The 14,788-nt window shown below is 39.0% G+C and overlaps 1 protein-coding gene across 6 annotated transcripts in view; it reads right to left on the bottom strand.

The window, feature by feature from the left end:
* Positions 1–13,975, bottom strand: part of KIF27 (kinesin family member 27) — an 84,775-nt gene extending 70,800 nt beyond the window's left edge. Inside the window, exons 1-3 of one of the 6 annotated variants that reach the window (XM_046664337.1) lie at positions 13,848–13,946; positions 8,877–9,261; positions 191–391 (exon numbers count right to left, since the gene is read on the bottom strand). In XM_046664337.1, the coding sequence (XP_046520293.1) occupies positions 191–391; positions 8,877–9,174 (499 nt within the window). In that variant the 5' untranslated portion in view covers positions 9,175–9,261; positions 13,848–13,946. Of the gene's footprint in view, positions 1–190; positions 392–8,876; positions 9,714–13,847 lie in introns of those variants that run through there. The other 5 variants (XM_046664338.1, XM_046664341.1, XM_046664343.1 and 2 more) reach the window with 5 other exon arrangements.
* Positions 13,976–14,788: the final 813 nt, after the last annotated feature.

Below are 14,788 nucleotides of genomic sequence, written 5' to 3'. Positions count from 1 at the left end.
ACAATCAGTCTGAAATTCTACTTTTCACCTGGTACTGATGCTGTTAATTAATAAGCTATTCAATTTTAAAGTAAAAACAAATTCATTTTGCTTCTGTCTCTTTTTAAAGATTCTTTGGATTATACCCAGAAATTGAATTAAATCATATCTATTTGCTAATGAAAGCTATCAATTAAGTAAGCTACTTTACCTGTGTTTCCTTTTTCATCTTCTCGGATGTGAAGATCCTTCACAGATGTCTCCAATTCTAGAAGATCTCTTAGGTCTTCCTTGTATACTTCTATATAGGATACTTTTATATTAAAGTCAATGCTAGGGTTTTCAGAGATGTTTTGAAATATCTCTTGGATAGCTCGAGGAATGATACCCTTTTGACCCTCCACAACTGAAGCTGAAAATTTAGAAAAAGAAACCACATCTGAAACTTAAAATATAAGAAAAGCTACAACCCAAAATTTATAATCAATAAATTTATTTTCTTACATTTCTCTATAAATTTTTTAAAACCGTAACCATAAAATTCATAGGTAAAAGTTTTCACATGCATGTCCTTACTCAAAATTCATTCATGCATTCATTCAACAAATATTTATTTAGTACCTACTATGTGCCAGGCAACATTCTAGGACCCTGGGAACCATTTGTGAATGAAACGGAGGAAAAAAATCCCTGTCCTTGTGGGACTGTACTGAGGACAGACGGACAATAGCAAGGTAGAATAACTGATAAGTGAATTATATGGTATGTTAAAAGTGATAAGTATGCGTGGAGGAAAAAATAGGGCAGAGTCAGGGGACAGGAAGTGTGAGTGTATTTAGGTGGGAGGTACTTGCAACTTTAAAGTAGGAAAGTCATGATAGGCATCATTGAGAAGCTGACATCAGAGCAAAGACTTGAAAGAGGTGGCAGAGGAGCCAGGTGGGTATTTGAAGGAAGAGTGTCCCAGGCAGAGAGAACAGCCAGTGTGAAGGCAGTAAATTGGTGTGATCCATAAACAAGGAGGCCAGTGCGACTGGAACAGAGGAAGCAAGGGGAGAAGGACAGGGGATGAGGTCACAGGGATGACAGAGGCCAGACCATGTAGGTCCTTGTAGAAAAGGACAGGCTTTGGGTTTTATTCTGAGATGAGAGCCACTGAAGCAGAGCAGTAACTTGGGATTTAAAAGAGACAACTCTGGCTGCTGTGCTTTACATCTGTCATAGAAGGCCAAGGGCAGAAGCGGAAAGACCACTCAGGAGAACAGTGCAGTAATCCAGGAGTCAAGGGGGTTGGAGGTAGGTAATAGTGGCTCATACTAGGATGGTAGAAGAGAAAGGTGAGAACTGACCAGATTCTGGATTTATGTTGAAGGGAAAGCCATTAAGATTCCCTGACAGATACGATGTAGAATGTGAAAGAAAGCAATGAGTCAAGGATGACTCCACAGTTTTGTCATGAGCCACTGGAGTTGCCATCAACTGATATGGAGAAGAGTGGTTGTTGAGCTGGTTTAAGGGAAAAATGGCAGAGGTTCATTTTTTGACCTATTAAGTTTGAGATGTCTATTAGGCATCCAATTAGGAAAGTTGAATAGGCAGTTGGATATATAAGTCCAGAGTTCAAGTCTGGACTGGAGATAAAAAATTGGAAGTCAGCTACATATAGACGGTATCTAATGTCATCAGGCTGGACAAGATCAAGGGGAAAAGTAGAGCATCAGAAGAGAAGAGCACCAAAGACTGAGCCCCGGGAACTTAATTATTTATTGGTCCACTTATAAAGTATCAGCAAGAGAGTGTGAGGAACAGCCAGTTAAGTAGGAGGAAAACCAAGAATGTGGTGGCCTGTAAACTAAGTGGAGAATGTGTATCAAATTTGCTGAAAGGCTAGCATGATGAGAAATGAGAACTGAGCATTGAATTTAGAAAAGGGACGGTCATTTATGACATCTGAACAAATGGAGTTTCAATAGTTGTGAAGATGAAAGTCTGAATGGAATGGGTTTAAGAAAGACTGGGAGAAGAACTGACAGTGAGTCACAGATGACACTTTCAGGGTTCTATTGCAAAGAGAAGCAGAGAAGTGCGATAGCAGATCGGGGAAGTGGGTAAAGAAAAGGTTATAAATTATTTTAAGATACAGTAAAACCGATTTATCCAGCATTCTCTCAATTAACACTAAAATACTATTAAAAATCACATCACTTTGATGAAAAACTATGTTCACAAAGATCTGATCACTATTTATGATTATTCATTGTTTAAAATAACATCTGAGTAAAGATTTTTAAATTTGATAATTCCCCATTTCCTAATTGACTGTTTCCTCAAGGTGAGCAAATTGGTCCTCTAATCCACTATGAGAATGTAAACGGGTACAGCCTTTTTGGAGAACCATTAGTATCAAAAACATCAAAAGTTTAAATGTGATCACCCTTTGACTCAGATATAGTCCTAAAGAAATACATATGTACATACTCAAAGATGTTGTATAAAGATTGCTTGTAATTGTGAAAAGATTCCAAACAATCTAATAAATCTATTGGTAGGAGAATGACTAGTCAACAACGGTCTACAACATACCTACTGTTAAACAAATGTTAAAATCTATGAAGTAAAAAAAGCAATTGCAGAGTAAATCTCATTTGAGTAAAAGAAAACATACATATCTATGCAAAAAATACTTCTGAAAGAGTACACAAAAAGCAGTGGTTACCTGAGCAGAGTCAGAATAGGGAGAAAAAAAGAAAGAAAAACTTTTTTTTTTTTTTTTTTTTTTTTTTTTTTAAAGATTTTATTTTTTCCTTTTTCTCCCCAAAGCCCCCCGGTACATAGTTGTGTATTCTTCGTTGTGGGTTCCTCTAGTTGTGGCATGTGGGACGCTGCCTCAGCGTGGTCTGACGAGCAGTGCCATGTCCGCACCCAGGATTCGAACCGACGAAACACTGGGCCGCATGCAGCGGAGCGCACGAACTTAACCACTCGGCCACGGGGCCAGCCCCCGAAAGAAAAACTTTTACCTTTTAGTTGTAATATTTAAACTTTTACCATTAGAAATAATTTAAATATGTAGTCTAAAACTAAATTAAAAATTTTAAATACAGATAGCTTAAAAATAAGCTAAATAGGGCCAGCCTCGTGGCCAAGTGGTTGAGTTCGAGCGCTCCACTTCAGTGGCCCAGGGTTTCACCGGTTCAGATCCTGGGTGCAGACATGGCACCGCTCATCAAGCCATGCTGAGGCAGTGTCCCACATGCCACAACTAGAAGGAACCACAATTAAAAATATACAACTATGTACCGGGGGCTTTGGGGAGAAAAAGGAAAAATAAAATCTTTAAAAAAATAAATAAGCTAAATATACTGTATAGCATTGGAAGAAGCATAAAACAAAGAAGCTCACAATCAAATGACAGGACAACTAAAAAAACTAAATGATATTTATATAACAGTTTAAGGGAAAAAATAAAAGATTTAATAAGGATATATATTACTGAAAGCTCCAGGGATACAACGGGCATAAGGGGCATGAGTGAAGTTCAAAGCAGGCAGGGGTAGTTGAAACTGACTCAGATTAGACCAACCTATTTCACCGTCCTCTGCATTAAAATTCTCTCTTTAGATCATGTATTACGGTGAGGGTAGAATCCCAGTCACTGGAATACAACTGATTTATGTCAGCAAGAATCTTTTTTTAAAAATCCTTGTGTCAGGGGCCGGCCCCGTGGCCGAGTGGTTAAGTTCGAGCGCTCCGCTGCAGGCGGCCCACTGTTTCGTCAGTTCGAATCCTGGGTGCGGACATGGCACTGCTCATCAAGTCACGCTGAGGCGGCGTCCCACATGCCACAACTAGAAGGACCCACAACGAAGAATATACAACTATGTACCGGGGGGCTTTGGGGAGAAAAAGGAAAAAAATAAAATCTTAAAAAAAAAAAGAAACAAACAGGGGAGGAAGCCAGAGTCCAAAGGCAACAGAAGACACGTGTGCAGAAAGCCCAGTTCTGCTCCCTGCCTAGACTTCAGTCCAGGAATGAGGAAGAGAACATCTCTGTATCTCTTTTCCTCCATCACTGCTGCTTCTCCTCTATCACTTCCACAGCCCAGAACACAGATCAGCACAATAACATTACAAATGAACAGAAATGCACACAAGGGAGTCCGATGCTTGAACACCAAAGTTCATAGCATCATTATACACAATAGCCAAAAGGGGGAAACAACTCAAGTGTCCACCAATAGACAAATGAATAAACAAAATGTGGCATATATGTATAATGGAATATTATTTAGTCATAAAAAGGAAGGAAGTTCTGATACAGGCTACAACATGGAGGATACCCTTGGAAGCATTATCCTAAGTGAAAGAAGCAAGACACAGGAGGACAAATAAGGTATGATTCACTTCTATGAAATACCTAGCAGAGGCAAATTCACAGTACAAGAAAGTAAATTAAAGGTTACCAGGGGATGGAGGGAGGGGAGTTATTGTTTAATGGGTACAAAGCTTCTATTTGGGGTGATGTAAAATTTTGGAAATAGCGGTGATGGTTGCAAAACTCTGTGAATGTACCTAATGTCACAGAACTATACTCTTAAAGATGGCTAAAATGGGGGCTGGCCGGGTGGTGCAGCAGTTAAGTGCACACGTTCCACTTCAGTGGCCTGGGGTTCACCGGTTTGGATCCCGGGTGCGGACATGGCACCACTTCGTAAGCCATGCTGTGGCAGGCATCCACATATAAAGCAGAGGAAGATGGGCATGGATGTTAGTTCAGGGCCAGTCTTCCTCAGCAAAAAGAGGAGGATTGGTAGCCGTTAGCTCAGGGCTAATCTTCTTCTTCAAAAAAAAAAAAAGGCTTAACTGGCCAATTTTATTTATTTAACCAAAATTTTTAAAATAGTAAAAAAAAAAAAAAGTGCAAGATAAAATTTAAAATAAGTGAAAGAAATTGGGACTTAAGGGGGGCTGGCCTGGTGGCACAGTGGTTAAGTTCACATGCTCTGCTTTGATGGCCTGGGGTTCACAGGTTCAGGTCCCGGGCACAGACCTATATACTGCTCATCAAGCCATACTGGGGCAGCACCCCACATACAAAGTAGAGGAAGACTGGCAGAGATATTAGCTCAGGGACAATCTTCCTCAAGCCAAAAGAGGAAGACTGGCAACAGATATTAGCTCAGTGCCAATCTTCTTCACAAAAAAAATAAATAAAATGAAAAAAAAAATTGGAACTTAAAGTTAAATAAATTTCTGCAGGCCAATTTAGAAATCTGCTTACATTTTCAGTCTTGTTTCATGGAAAATATATTCCAATCTACAAAAAGGCTTACAAATGAACCTTAAAAACAACTTGCTTCCAAGTTAAAGATTACCAATGTTTAGATTTTTGGCAACAAACATCCTGAAAATCTCAACCTCTATTAATGTGAGCTGCCTTTCACCTAATTTAAGACGTAAGACTGCCATCGTGTGGCAGGTAAAAAGAAGCTGTAGGTTTTTCCAACACCAGGGAGAACGTGAATACTCCTTTCTGGGAGCTTCAAGGTACTAGCCAATAGTACTATCTATAAATATACAGTATACATATACGCATTCTAGAATAGCCAAAATATAAGGCTGTTCAGAAACAACTCATTCATTTCCCACTTCAATAGATAACAAAACAGAATAATTCAAAAGACTTATCAAAAAGCCGAATTTCAAATAATATTTATAATAAAGTTTCAATATGTATCCTGGTAACCTAAACATCACATTTTCAACGTTACACTTATATTCCTGAAATAGACTACTTCAGAGAAAGAATGACATCATTTAGCTATTATAAACTATTTACTCTTTAAATAGTACACAAATAAAAGTTTTTAGAGACTATTAAGCCTGGTAAAGTCAGTAAATCCACGGTTCTGAAAAGCAGGAAAATGAATTTTAGTTCAAATAAGCATAATATTGAAAAATAACAGATTTTCCTTCTGCCACAGTGCCTAGCATGGTACCCTAGACACTGTAAATGCTCAATAAATAATTTACTGGGGGAAAAAACAACACTGTTTGCATAGTCAATAATCAAACAGCAGATGACTGACCCAGAATTGGTGTCCTACAGAGACAGCTTGGGAAATTGAAAATGCTCACTAATTTCACTAATACACCAAGAAATGTAACTTCAAACAACAAAGTACAATTTTTCACCTATCAGATGGCAAAAATATATATACTTCAGATTTATAATATCCAGTAAGTGGTAAGGATATGAGCAAATGGCTTTCATATATTGGGGTGGAAATATAAACTGGTACAGCCTTTTTGGAAGGCAATTTGTCAGTAGCTATCCACATTTTAACTGTACATACCCTTTGATTCAACAAACACACTTCTAGTAATCTATTCTATAGAAATACTAACACATGGATTCAAAGTTAAATGTACAAGGATATACACTGCAACTTTTTTATAATAGTAAAAACCAGAAGCAATCTAAATGTTCATTAATACTGGAATGGATAAACTATGATCCATTCAAACTATGGAATATTATACAGCCAAAATATGAGGTGAAATTCTATGACCCAAATGGGAAGAAATCAAATGACATTTTATATTGTTAAATGCAAAAAGAAAGTTAAAAAACCACAGATATATCATTAAACAAATGAAACAACAAAAAACAAAGGAAAACTACATACGTATTTGTAATATGCCTAGAAAAGTGTCTTGAGGACTCCAGAATGGTATACATCAAACTGTTATTTTTGGGAGATGAGAGGAGCTTTCATTTGTTTAATTTAATTTCTTAAGGATCACTTGCAATTCTTTTTACAATGAACATTAATTTTTTTTAAAACTAGGGGCAAAAAAAACACCAGAAACTGTTCCTAATGGTGGTGTATTTCTTCTGGTACGAAGTATTTTAGAGCAGTTAAAAGATTTTAGGACAGCGGCCGGCCTGGTGGCACAGTGGTTAAGTGTGCACGTTCCACTTTGGTGGCCCAGGGTGCGCCGGTTCAGATCCCGGATGCAGACATGGCACTGCTTGGCAAGCCATGCTGTGGTAGGTGTCCCACATATAAAGTAGAGGAAGATGGGCACGGATGTTAGCTCAGGGCCAGTCTTCCTCAGCAAAAAGAGGAGGATTGACAGCAGATGTTAGCTCAGGGCTAACCTTCCTCAAAAAAGAAAAAAAATATTTTAGGACAATAAATAACTTTAATAACTTTTTCCTTTAAGGAAGTGAAATTGTATTCATGGACTCTTAATAAAAAAACCCATAGCTATAATTAAGTTACGAAGCTCTGAACATTTATAACTCCTATTAGTATAAAGCACATACTGAGTCTTAAAGATCATAAATCATTTGCCAAGCAAAAAAAAAGCCACAGTCCTCAAGAAAAACTACAACTTATAGTCAAAAATAGTGAATTTTTTTGAATTGTGAGACCCTAAAATAATCCAATATCTTTAATCTCCTAATCCTGAACCACAGCGATTCTAAAAAATGAGGAAGGAGGGATACTGGGCACTTAAGGCCTCTCTATTTAATCTTTGGAATGAGGGCTTCTTCAAACCCCAGTGCCACCCTCCAACCCTCCCCCTCGAATCTCTGCATGTAATGAGAGATGTTTCTGAAAGTCATATATTCTATATTTGCAAAGCATGAAAGTAGAAAACATATTGAGTCATTATAAATATAGACAACACTAATGATAATTTTAGACAATGATACATATGCACAACATTCAAAAGTTTGCTTTTAGTAGAAAAATACCAATACGGTAAACAATCTCAGCAGAGGACTTGGCTTTCAATCCCAGCTCTGTCACTAGTCACCTAACTGAACAAGCCCTTCATAGCTCCATGGCTAGAGCTCCTCACTTACAGATGAAGAGAAATGATTTTCAAGGTTCCTTTCAGCTCTAAAGGAAATCCTATGATTCTAACTTTTCAAACTAGAATCAAAAGCAGAAGAAATTATGTCCCAAAATATTCAATATTTAAAATAGAAATCTGTATATATATATGTGAGGTGATGGATGTGTTAACTAGATGGGAGGAACCCTTTCACACTGGAAACTTCTATCAAATCATCACAAGGTATACTTTAAATATCTTACAATTTTGTCAATTATACCTCAATAAAGCTAAAAAAAATATAGAAATCTGGTTAGAAAATTCTTTAAAAGACACTTTAAACTACATAACAAATTTCTCCTCCTGCCTCTAAGTCTTGGTTGCAGGACTCTTTAAGATTTATAAGTGGACTATTAAAAGATGCAAAATCTGATCGTGTTAACTCATTTCCCTCTATTTTAAATTCTGTTCAAAGTGCTGCCAGAGGCGGGGGTGGGGGATGGGGAAGATGGGTGATGGTGGTCAACAGGTAAAAACGTCCAGTTATAAGATAAGTTCTGGGGATGTAACGTACAGCATGGTGACTATAGTTAGTATTGCACTATATACTTGAAAGTTGCTGAGAGAGTAAATCTGAAAAGTTCTCATCACAAGAAAAACACTTTGTAACTATGTAAGGTGACTGAGGTTAACTAAACTTACTGTGGTGATTATTTTGCAATATATACATCAAATATTAGGTAGTACATCTTGGACTAATACAATGTTATCTGTCAATTACATCTCAATAAAACTGGGGAAAAAAGGCAAAGGGCTGAACACTAAACACTCAAACTTCTCTCCTCAAGCAAATATAATCATAAATTAAATTGATAAAACTTCAACATTTAAAAGCAAATGTTTCAAAGACGATTTTATGAATACATCTGATTATCCTATTCATTATTTCATTCAATGAGAATGCTGAGCACCTGTGTGTCAGGTACGGTCATATTTTAGCTTCTTTCTAATGTATCAAATAAAGCCAAAGAGTATGAGAATCTTACCAACATGGCCTCCTCCAATGGTGTATGTCTTCCCAGATCCAGTTTGTCCATAGGCAAAAACAGTTGCATTATAGCCCTCAATGAGTGACAACACAAGTGGCTTTATACAGGTATTATAAACTTCATCTTGAGTGGAATTTTTGCCAAAAACAAAATCAAAAGTAAAGACTCTATCTCTCCCAATGATAATTTGTTGAGTGTTTGGAATAACTCTCACACAAACTTGATGATTATGAAGAACTTCTTTGCACAGCAGAGGCCTAATTCTTACAGCAACTTTTACTGGTATTTCTTCCATGGCAGCTTAGATTTTACTAAATAGATTTTCTATTTAATATTCAGTATTTAGTGTGAGAAACATCCATTTTACGTAAGATCTGGACTCCTGTGTATCAAATAAAAACAAAATTTAATTATTGACTCCTCTATCCTAATAAACTAACCATCTTTGAAAGCAAAGTCAATTAGAGCAGGTTTTGTTCCAATATAAGATAATTACAAACAGTAAATCTGTCTTGTAACAGTACACTTACAATTTATAGATGAAATGATATGATGTCTGGATTTGCTGCAAAATAATCTAGGGGGTGGGGGCCATGAGTTGGCAAATGATAAAGATAAGTGATAAGTGCATGGGATTCCAGTGTGCCATTCTTTCTATAGTGGTAATATGTTTCCCAGCTCTTTAATCTAAATACTGAACAATTGGGGAGTTAGAAAATTAAGACAGGGAGGGGCTGGCCCAGTGGCATAGTGGTCAAGTTCACACGCTCCGCTTCGGTGACCCATGGCTCACTGGTTCAGATGCTGAGTGCAGACTTACACACACTGCTCATCGAGCCATGCTGTGGTGGCATCCCACACAGAACTAGAAGGACTTACAACTAGGATTACAACTATGTACTGGGGCTTTGGGGAGAAAAAAAAGAGGAAGATTGCCAACAGATGTTAGCTCAGGGCCAAAAATGGAAGGAAAAAAAAAAAAGAGAAAATTAAGACAGGGAAATAACTGGGCAATTGTACACATGTGTTAAAAGGAAAACTTTGTACTAGATTTTATAGCAATGTATTGAAAAATAACATCTCCTCTTTGGCAGAAATATTAGAAATAAACCTATGAAAATAGTTTAAGAATTTCTCCAAGTCAATATAAATTTAAAACTAAATTTTTTATTAGAAAATCATCAAAACTAATAGAAAAACTGGTTTGCCACTCCTAAATTATGTTGTACTTATTTCTGAAGGTCTCTGGTGGAATTAATACACTAAAAATTAAATTGGTGGCTATACTTACAATGAACAACCTGAAAAATAAATTAAGAAAATAATTTCATTTACAATAGCATCAACAAGAATAAAATACTTAGGAATAAATTTAACAAAAGATGTGTGGGGCCAGCCCTGTGGCCAAGTGGTTAAGTCTCGCACTCTGCTTCAGTGGCCCAGGGTTCGGATCCTGGGCGAAGACGTGGCACCGCTCATTAGGCCATGTTGAGGCAGCGTCCCACATGCCACAACTAGAAGGACCCACAACTAAAAAAATATACAACTATGTACTGGGGGGATTTGGGGAGAAAAAAAAAGCAGGGGAAAAAAAAAGAAGATTGGCAACAATTGTTAGCTCAGGTGCCAATCTTTAAAAAAAAAAAAAAAAAGATGTGTAAAACTTATACTCTGAAAACCACAAAATGTTGTTGAAAGAAAGTAAAGATCATTTAAATAAATGGAGAAACATCTCATGTTCATAGATTGGAAGACAACATTGTTAAGATGCCAATATTCCCCAAATTGATCCACAGATTCAATGCAACACCTATCAAAAGCCTAGCTTATTTCTTTGCAGAAACTGACAAGCTAATCCTAAAATTCAAATGGAAATTCAAGGGACACAAAATAGCCAAAACAATATTGGAAGAAAAACAAAGTTGGAAGACACATTTCCCCAATTTTAAAACCAAGCCACAGTAACCAAGACAGTGTGGTACTGGCATAAGACAGACACAAAGATCAATGGAAATGCACTGAGAATCCAAAAATAAACCTTCACATTTATGGGCAATTGATTTCAACAAGAGGGCCAAGACAATTCAATGGGGGAAAGAACAGTCTTTTCAACAAACGGTCATGGGACAACTGGATATCTGCACACATAAGAATGAACCTTAGGGGCCGGCCCCATGGCAGAGTGGTTAACTTCGAGTGCTCCACTTCAGTGGCCCAGGGTTTCACAGGTTCGAATCCTGGGTGCGGACATGGCACCACTCATTAGGCCATGCTTAGGCGGCATCCCACATGCCACAACTGGAAGGACCCACAACTAAAAATACACAACTATGTACTGGGGGCTTTGGGGAGAAAAAGGAAAAATAAAATCTTTAAAAAAAGAAAAAGAACAAACCTTAACTCCTACCTCACATCATATACCAAAGTCTATTCAAGATCGTTCATAGACCTAAATGTATGAGCTGAAACTATAAAACCTTTAAAAGAAAAACACTGGGGTAAAACTCTTTGTAACCTTGAATTTGGCAATGATTTCTCTCAGATATGACACCCAAAGCAAAAGCAATAAGCAATAAAAGGAACAATAGAGGGGTCAGCCCTGTGGTGCAGCAGTTAAGTTCACATATTCCGCAGCCTGGGGTTCACTGGTTTGGATCCTAGGTGCCGACATGGCACCACGTGTCAAGCCATGCTGTGGCAGGCGTCCCACATATAAAGTAAAGAAAGGTGGGCACGGATGTTAGCTCAGGGCCAGTCTTCCTCAGCAAAAAGAGGAGGACTGGTGGCAGACGTTAGCTCAGGGCTAATCTTCCTTTAAAAAAGAAAAAAAAACCCACAATAAGATACCACCTCACTCCCACTAACACAGCTATAATCAAAAAGACAGATCATAATAAGTGTAAGCAAGATTGTAGAGAATACAGAACCTTCATATACTCTTGATGGGCATGTAAAATGATGTAGCCGCTTTGGAAAACAGTCTGGTAGTTTCTCAAGAAATTAAACACAGTTATCATTTGACTTAGCAACTCCACTCTTAGGTATATACCCAAGAGAAATGAAAATGTATGTTGATATAAAAATTTGTACATGCATGTTCACAGTCTTGGTAGGATAAAGCTTACATCATATAAAAGCTAAAAACAAATGTAACAAGTAACTTATGATAATGTTTAAGTGCAGATGATGAAAAATAACCAGTTTGGGGTGGGGCTGGGCTCTTTGGAGAAGACTAGTCTTGAACACCATCATTAAGTAACCTATAGACCAATGGACTAAAATAATATTTTCAGCACTACTTGCTATGGAAATGTTAATGAAGACATTTAATATTCACTAGCCTTTAAAAATCCCTACAGCAGCACTATGCATTTATAATTTTGTGAGTGGAGTCTGAAAAGGATCACAGTAACAAAAAACATTTACATCACTCTACAGAGAGCTCACTGAGAGTAAAAATATATCAGCTCCCTTGGGCTGTAAAATCCCAAAACAGAGTCAACAAACTATCTTTAGGGGCCAAAACAAAGAGATGCACCTAACCTTGGCAGTTCAATCACTGTAGTAAATTCTGCACTGAAAAAAATAAATACTAAGTATGATATATCTTTTCTTGGATCCTAAAGGACTCTACAATCATTTGGTACTGGAAACTTTTCCAAAGAAACTACAGAGATGCTGTTAAGAGTTGGTTCTTCCAAATGTCTCTGAACACCTACATATGAAGTTTTTATCATAAAAACTGGTTTATTTTCTTTTCTTATGCCACCACATTAAAACAAAAGTCATGTTTTATGTTAAATCTAACTACTTTCAATGAAACAGCTAATAAAAAGTGCCAAGTGTAATTGGGATATTTTCACTTTCTTGGTTTCTAGACTAGGAATATCTATAAACAATCTGACTATAAAGGCAATCGAAATCACCTATGCTAATCATTGAAGAATGATAAGGGACCATAAACATATGGCTTGCAAAACATTAATACAAGAACTTAAGTTTTAAGAAAAATCCATAACACTTAAACTTCTTCAGATTTCGGATCAATTACAGTCAACAGAAGCCTATGAATCATGTCACCAATAAATGTAAAGAAAAGTGAAATCTGATTGGCTGGTAATATTGAGGTATACTCAATGGAGTTTTGAAACCTGAGCAAAGACAAAAGAAATACTTGATCACTTGATGCCATGTCATTGATCAGAAACAAGCGTCTCCAAATACCGTTGCCATCCTGTGTCCCTCGTTTTTCAGAAGTACTGCTTGTCTAAAAATTGTGGTTTGTTAATATTTTCCTAAGAAATTTCCCAGCAAATGGATAGTGGATCGTGTAGGGAGCTCAGAAAAGGCCCTAAATGCATAAAGTAGACAGGGAAGATACGAAGTAGAGAGTAAAGATAGGACGTAAACAAATATTTAAAAAGTTGGAGGGGACGAAGTGTTATTTAAAAGGTGTTTCAAAAATAATCTGGGCACCCTTTCTTTCTCAATTATCACCTGCCTCTGAGGGAGCGGCTTTCGGACTCCCACAGCGCTTAGAAAGTACCAAAGTTTCAACATCCGCCAAGGAAAAGGAGGCTGGCCACAAAACGAAACGCCCGCCGCGGGTCGGCCCTCCCAGCCCCCTTCAAACCCGAAGCCGGAAGCGGGAACCCGAGGAGGACACAGGACCCGAGCCAGCGGGGTGCAGCCCAGCGGTCCCCCGCCTCCTGTTCCTCCGGCCCTTCCACCTCAAGGGAGACCCGAGCTCCGCCGGCCACTCGGCAGGGGTCCCAGCACCCACCCCAGACCCCTCAGACACCCTCCTCGGCCTGGCCGGCGCCCCAAGCGCCCCCAAACCCACACCGCGGCGACCCCGACTCCCCGGCCGACGGCCCCCCTCCCAACGGCTGGCCGGGGGCACGGTCGCAGCCGGCGAGAGGACAAGTGGGTGTCGCCCCGCTCCCGACGCGCCCGCCATTCACTGACTGGCTCGAGAAAGCCCCGGCCTCCGGCGGCGAACGCAGCGCAGGACTCCTCGGCTTCCCTTAGCCGCGCCGCCGCCGCCGCCGCCGCCCGCGCCTTTTGTTGTCTCGGGATCTCCCGGCAACGCGCGAAGCCCGCCACCGACGCGCCCCCTCCCGGCCGGACGTGCTGGCCCGGCCCCGGCCCCGCCCCCGGGCACGCCCCGCCCCGCCCCGTCGCCGAGGAGCCGGGCGCCGGCCGCCCGGGGCTCCTCCCCTAAGCGTGGTTACAAAACCAACGCCCAGGGAACTCTATGAGAGTGCCGAGCCAAAGTAACTGTCTGCGGGTTTGTAAAATGAGTGCGAGAAAGGGTCACACTGGGTTTCGATATTTTAGCTACCAATTCAGCTTATTTTTTTCAAGTAAAGGTCGCATACCATAAAATGAACTGTTTTAAAGTGTACAATAAAGTGGCGTTTTAGATATTCAGTGTTGTGCAACCATCACCTCCGTCTGGTTCCAAAACATTTTCATCACCCAGAAGCGAAATACCTGTACCAGTTAGCACTCAATGTCATTCCCCTCTCCCCCAGCCCCTGCCAACCACTAATCTGCTTTGTATCTCTATGGATTTACTGTTCTGGGCATTTGGTATTCGAGAAATCATAAACTCTGTGGCCTTTTGTGTCTGGCTTTTTTTTTGCGCAACAGTGTTTTCTGGGTTCACTCATATTGTAGCATGTATCAGTACCTTTTATTCCTTTTTATGACTGAATAATATTACGTTGTATGGACATACCACATTTTATTTATCCATTCATCCATTCATGATGGACATGTGGGTAGCACAATCTAAGCATCTTCAAGAAGTGTTTCTTCTCTTATGAAACTTAGGAGTGAAGATGAATTTAATAACTGCTTAGTTATTAAATTGAATATTTTTAATTTTAAAAATCCCCAAAGAT

Source organism: Equus quagga, chromosome 6 (genome assembly GCF_021613505.1).
Source record: "Equus quagga isolate Etosha38 chromosome 6, UCLA_HA_Equagga_1.0, whole genome shotgun sequence".
NCBI lineage: Eukaryota > Metazoa > Chordata > Mammalia > Perissodactyla > Equidae > Equus > Equus quagga.
The sequence above is the reverse complement of the archived record's forward strand: the minus strand, read 5'-3'. Positions and strand labels throughout refer to the sequence as shown.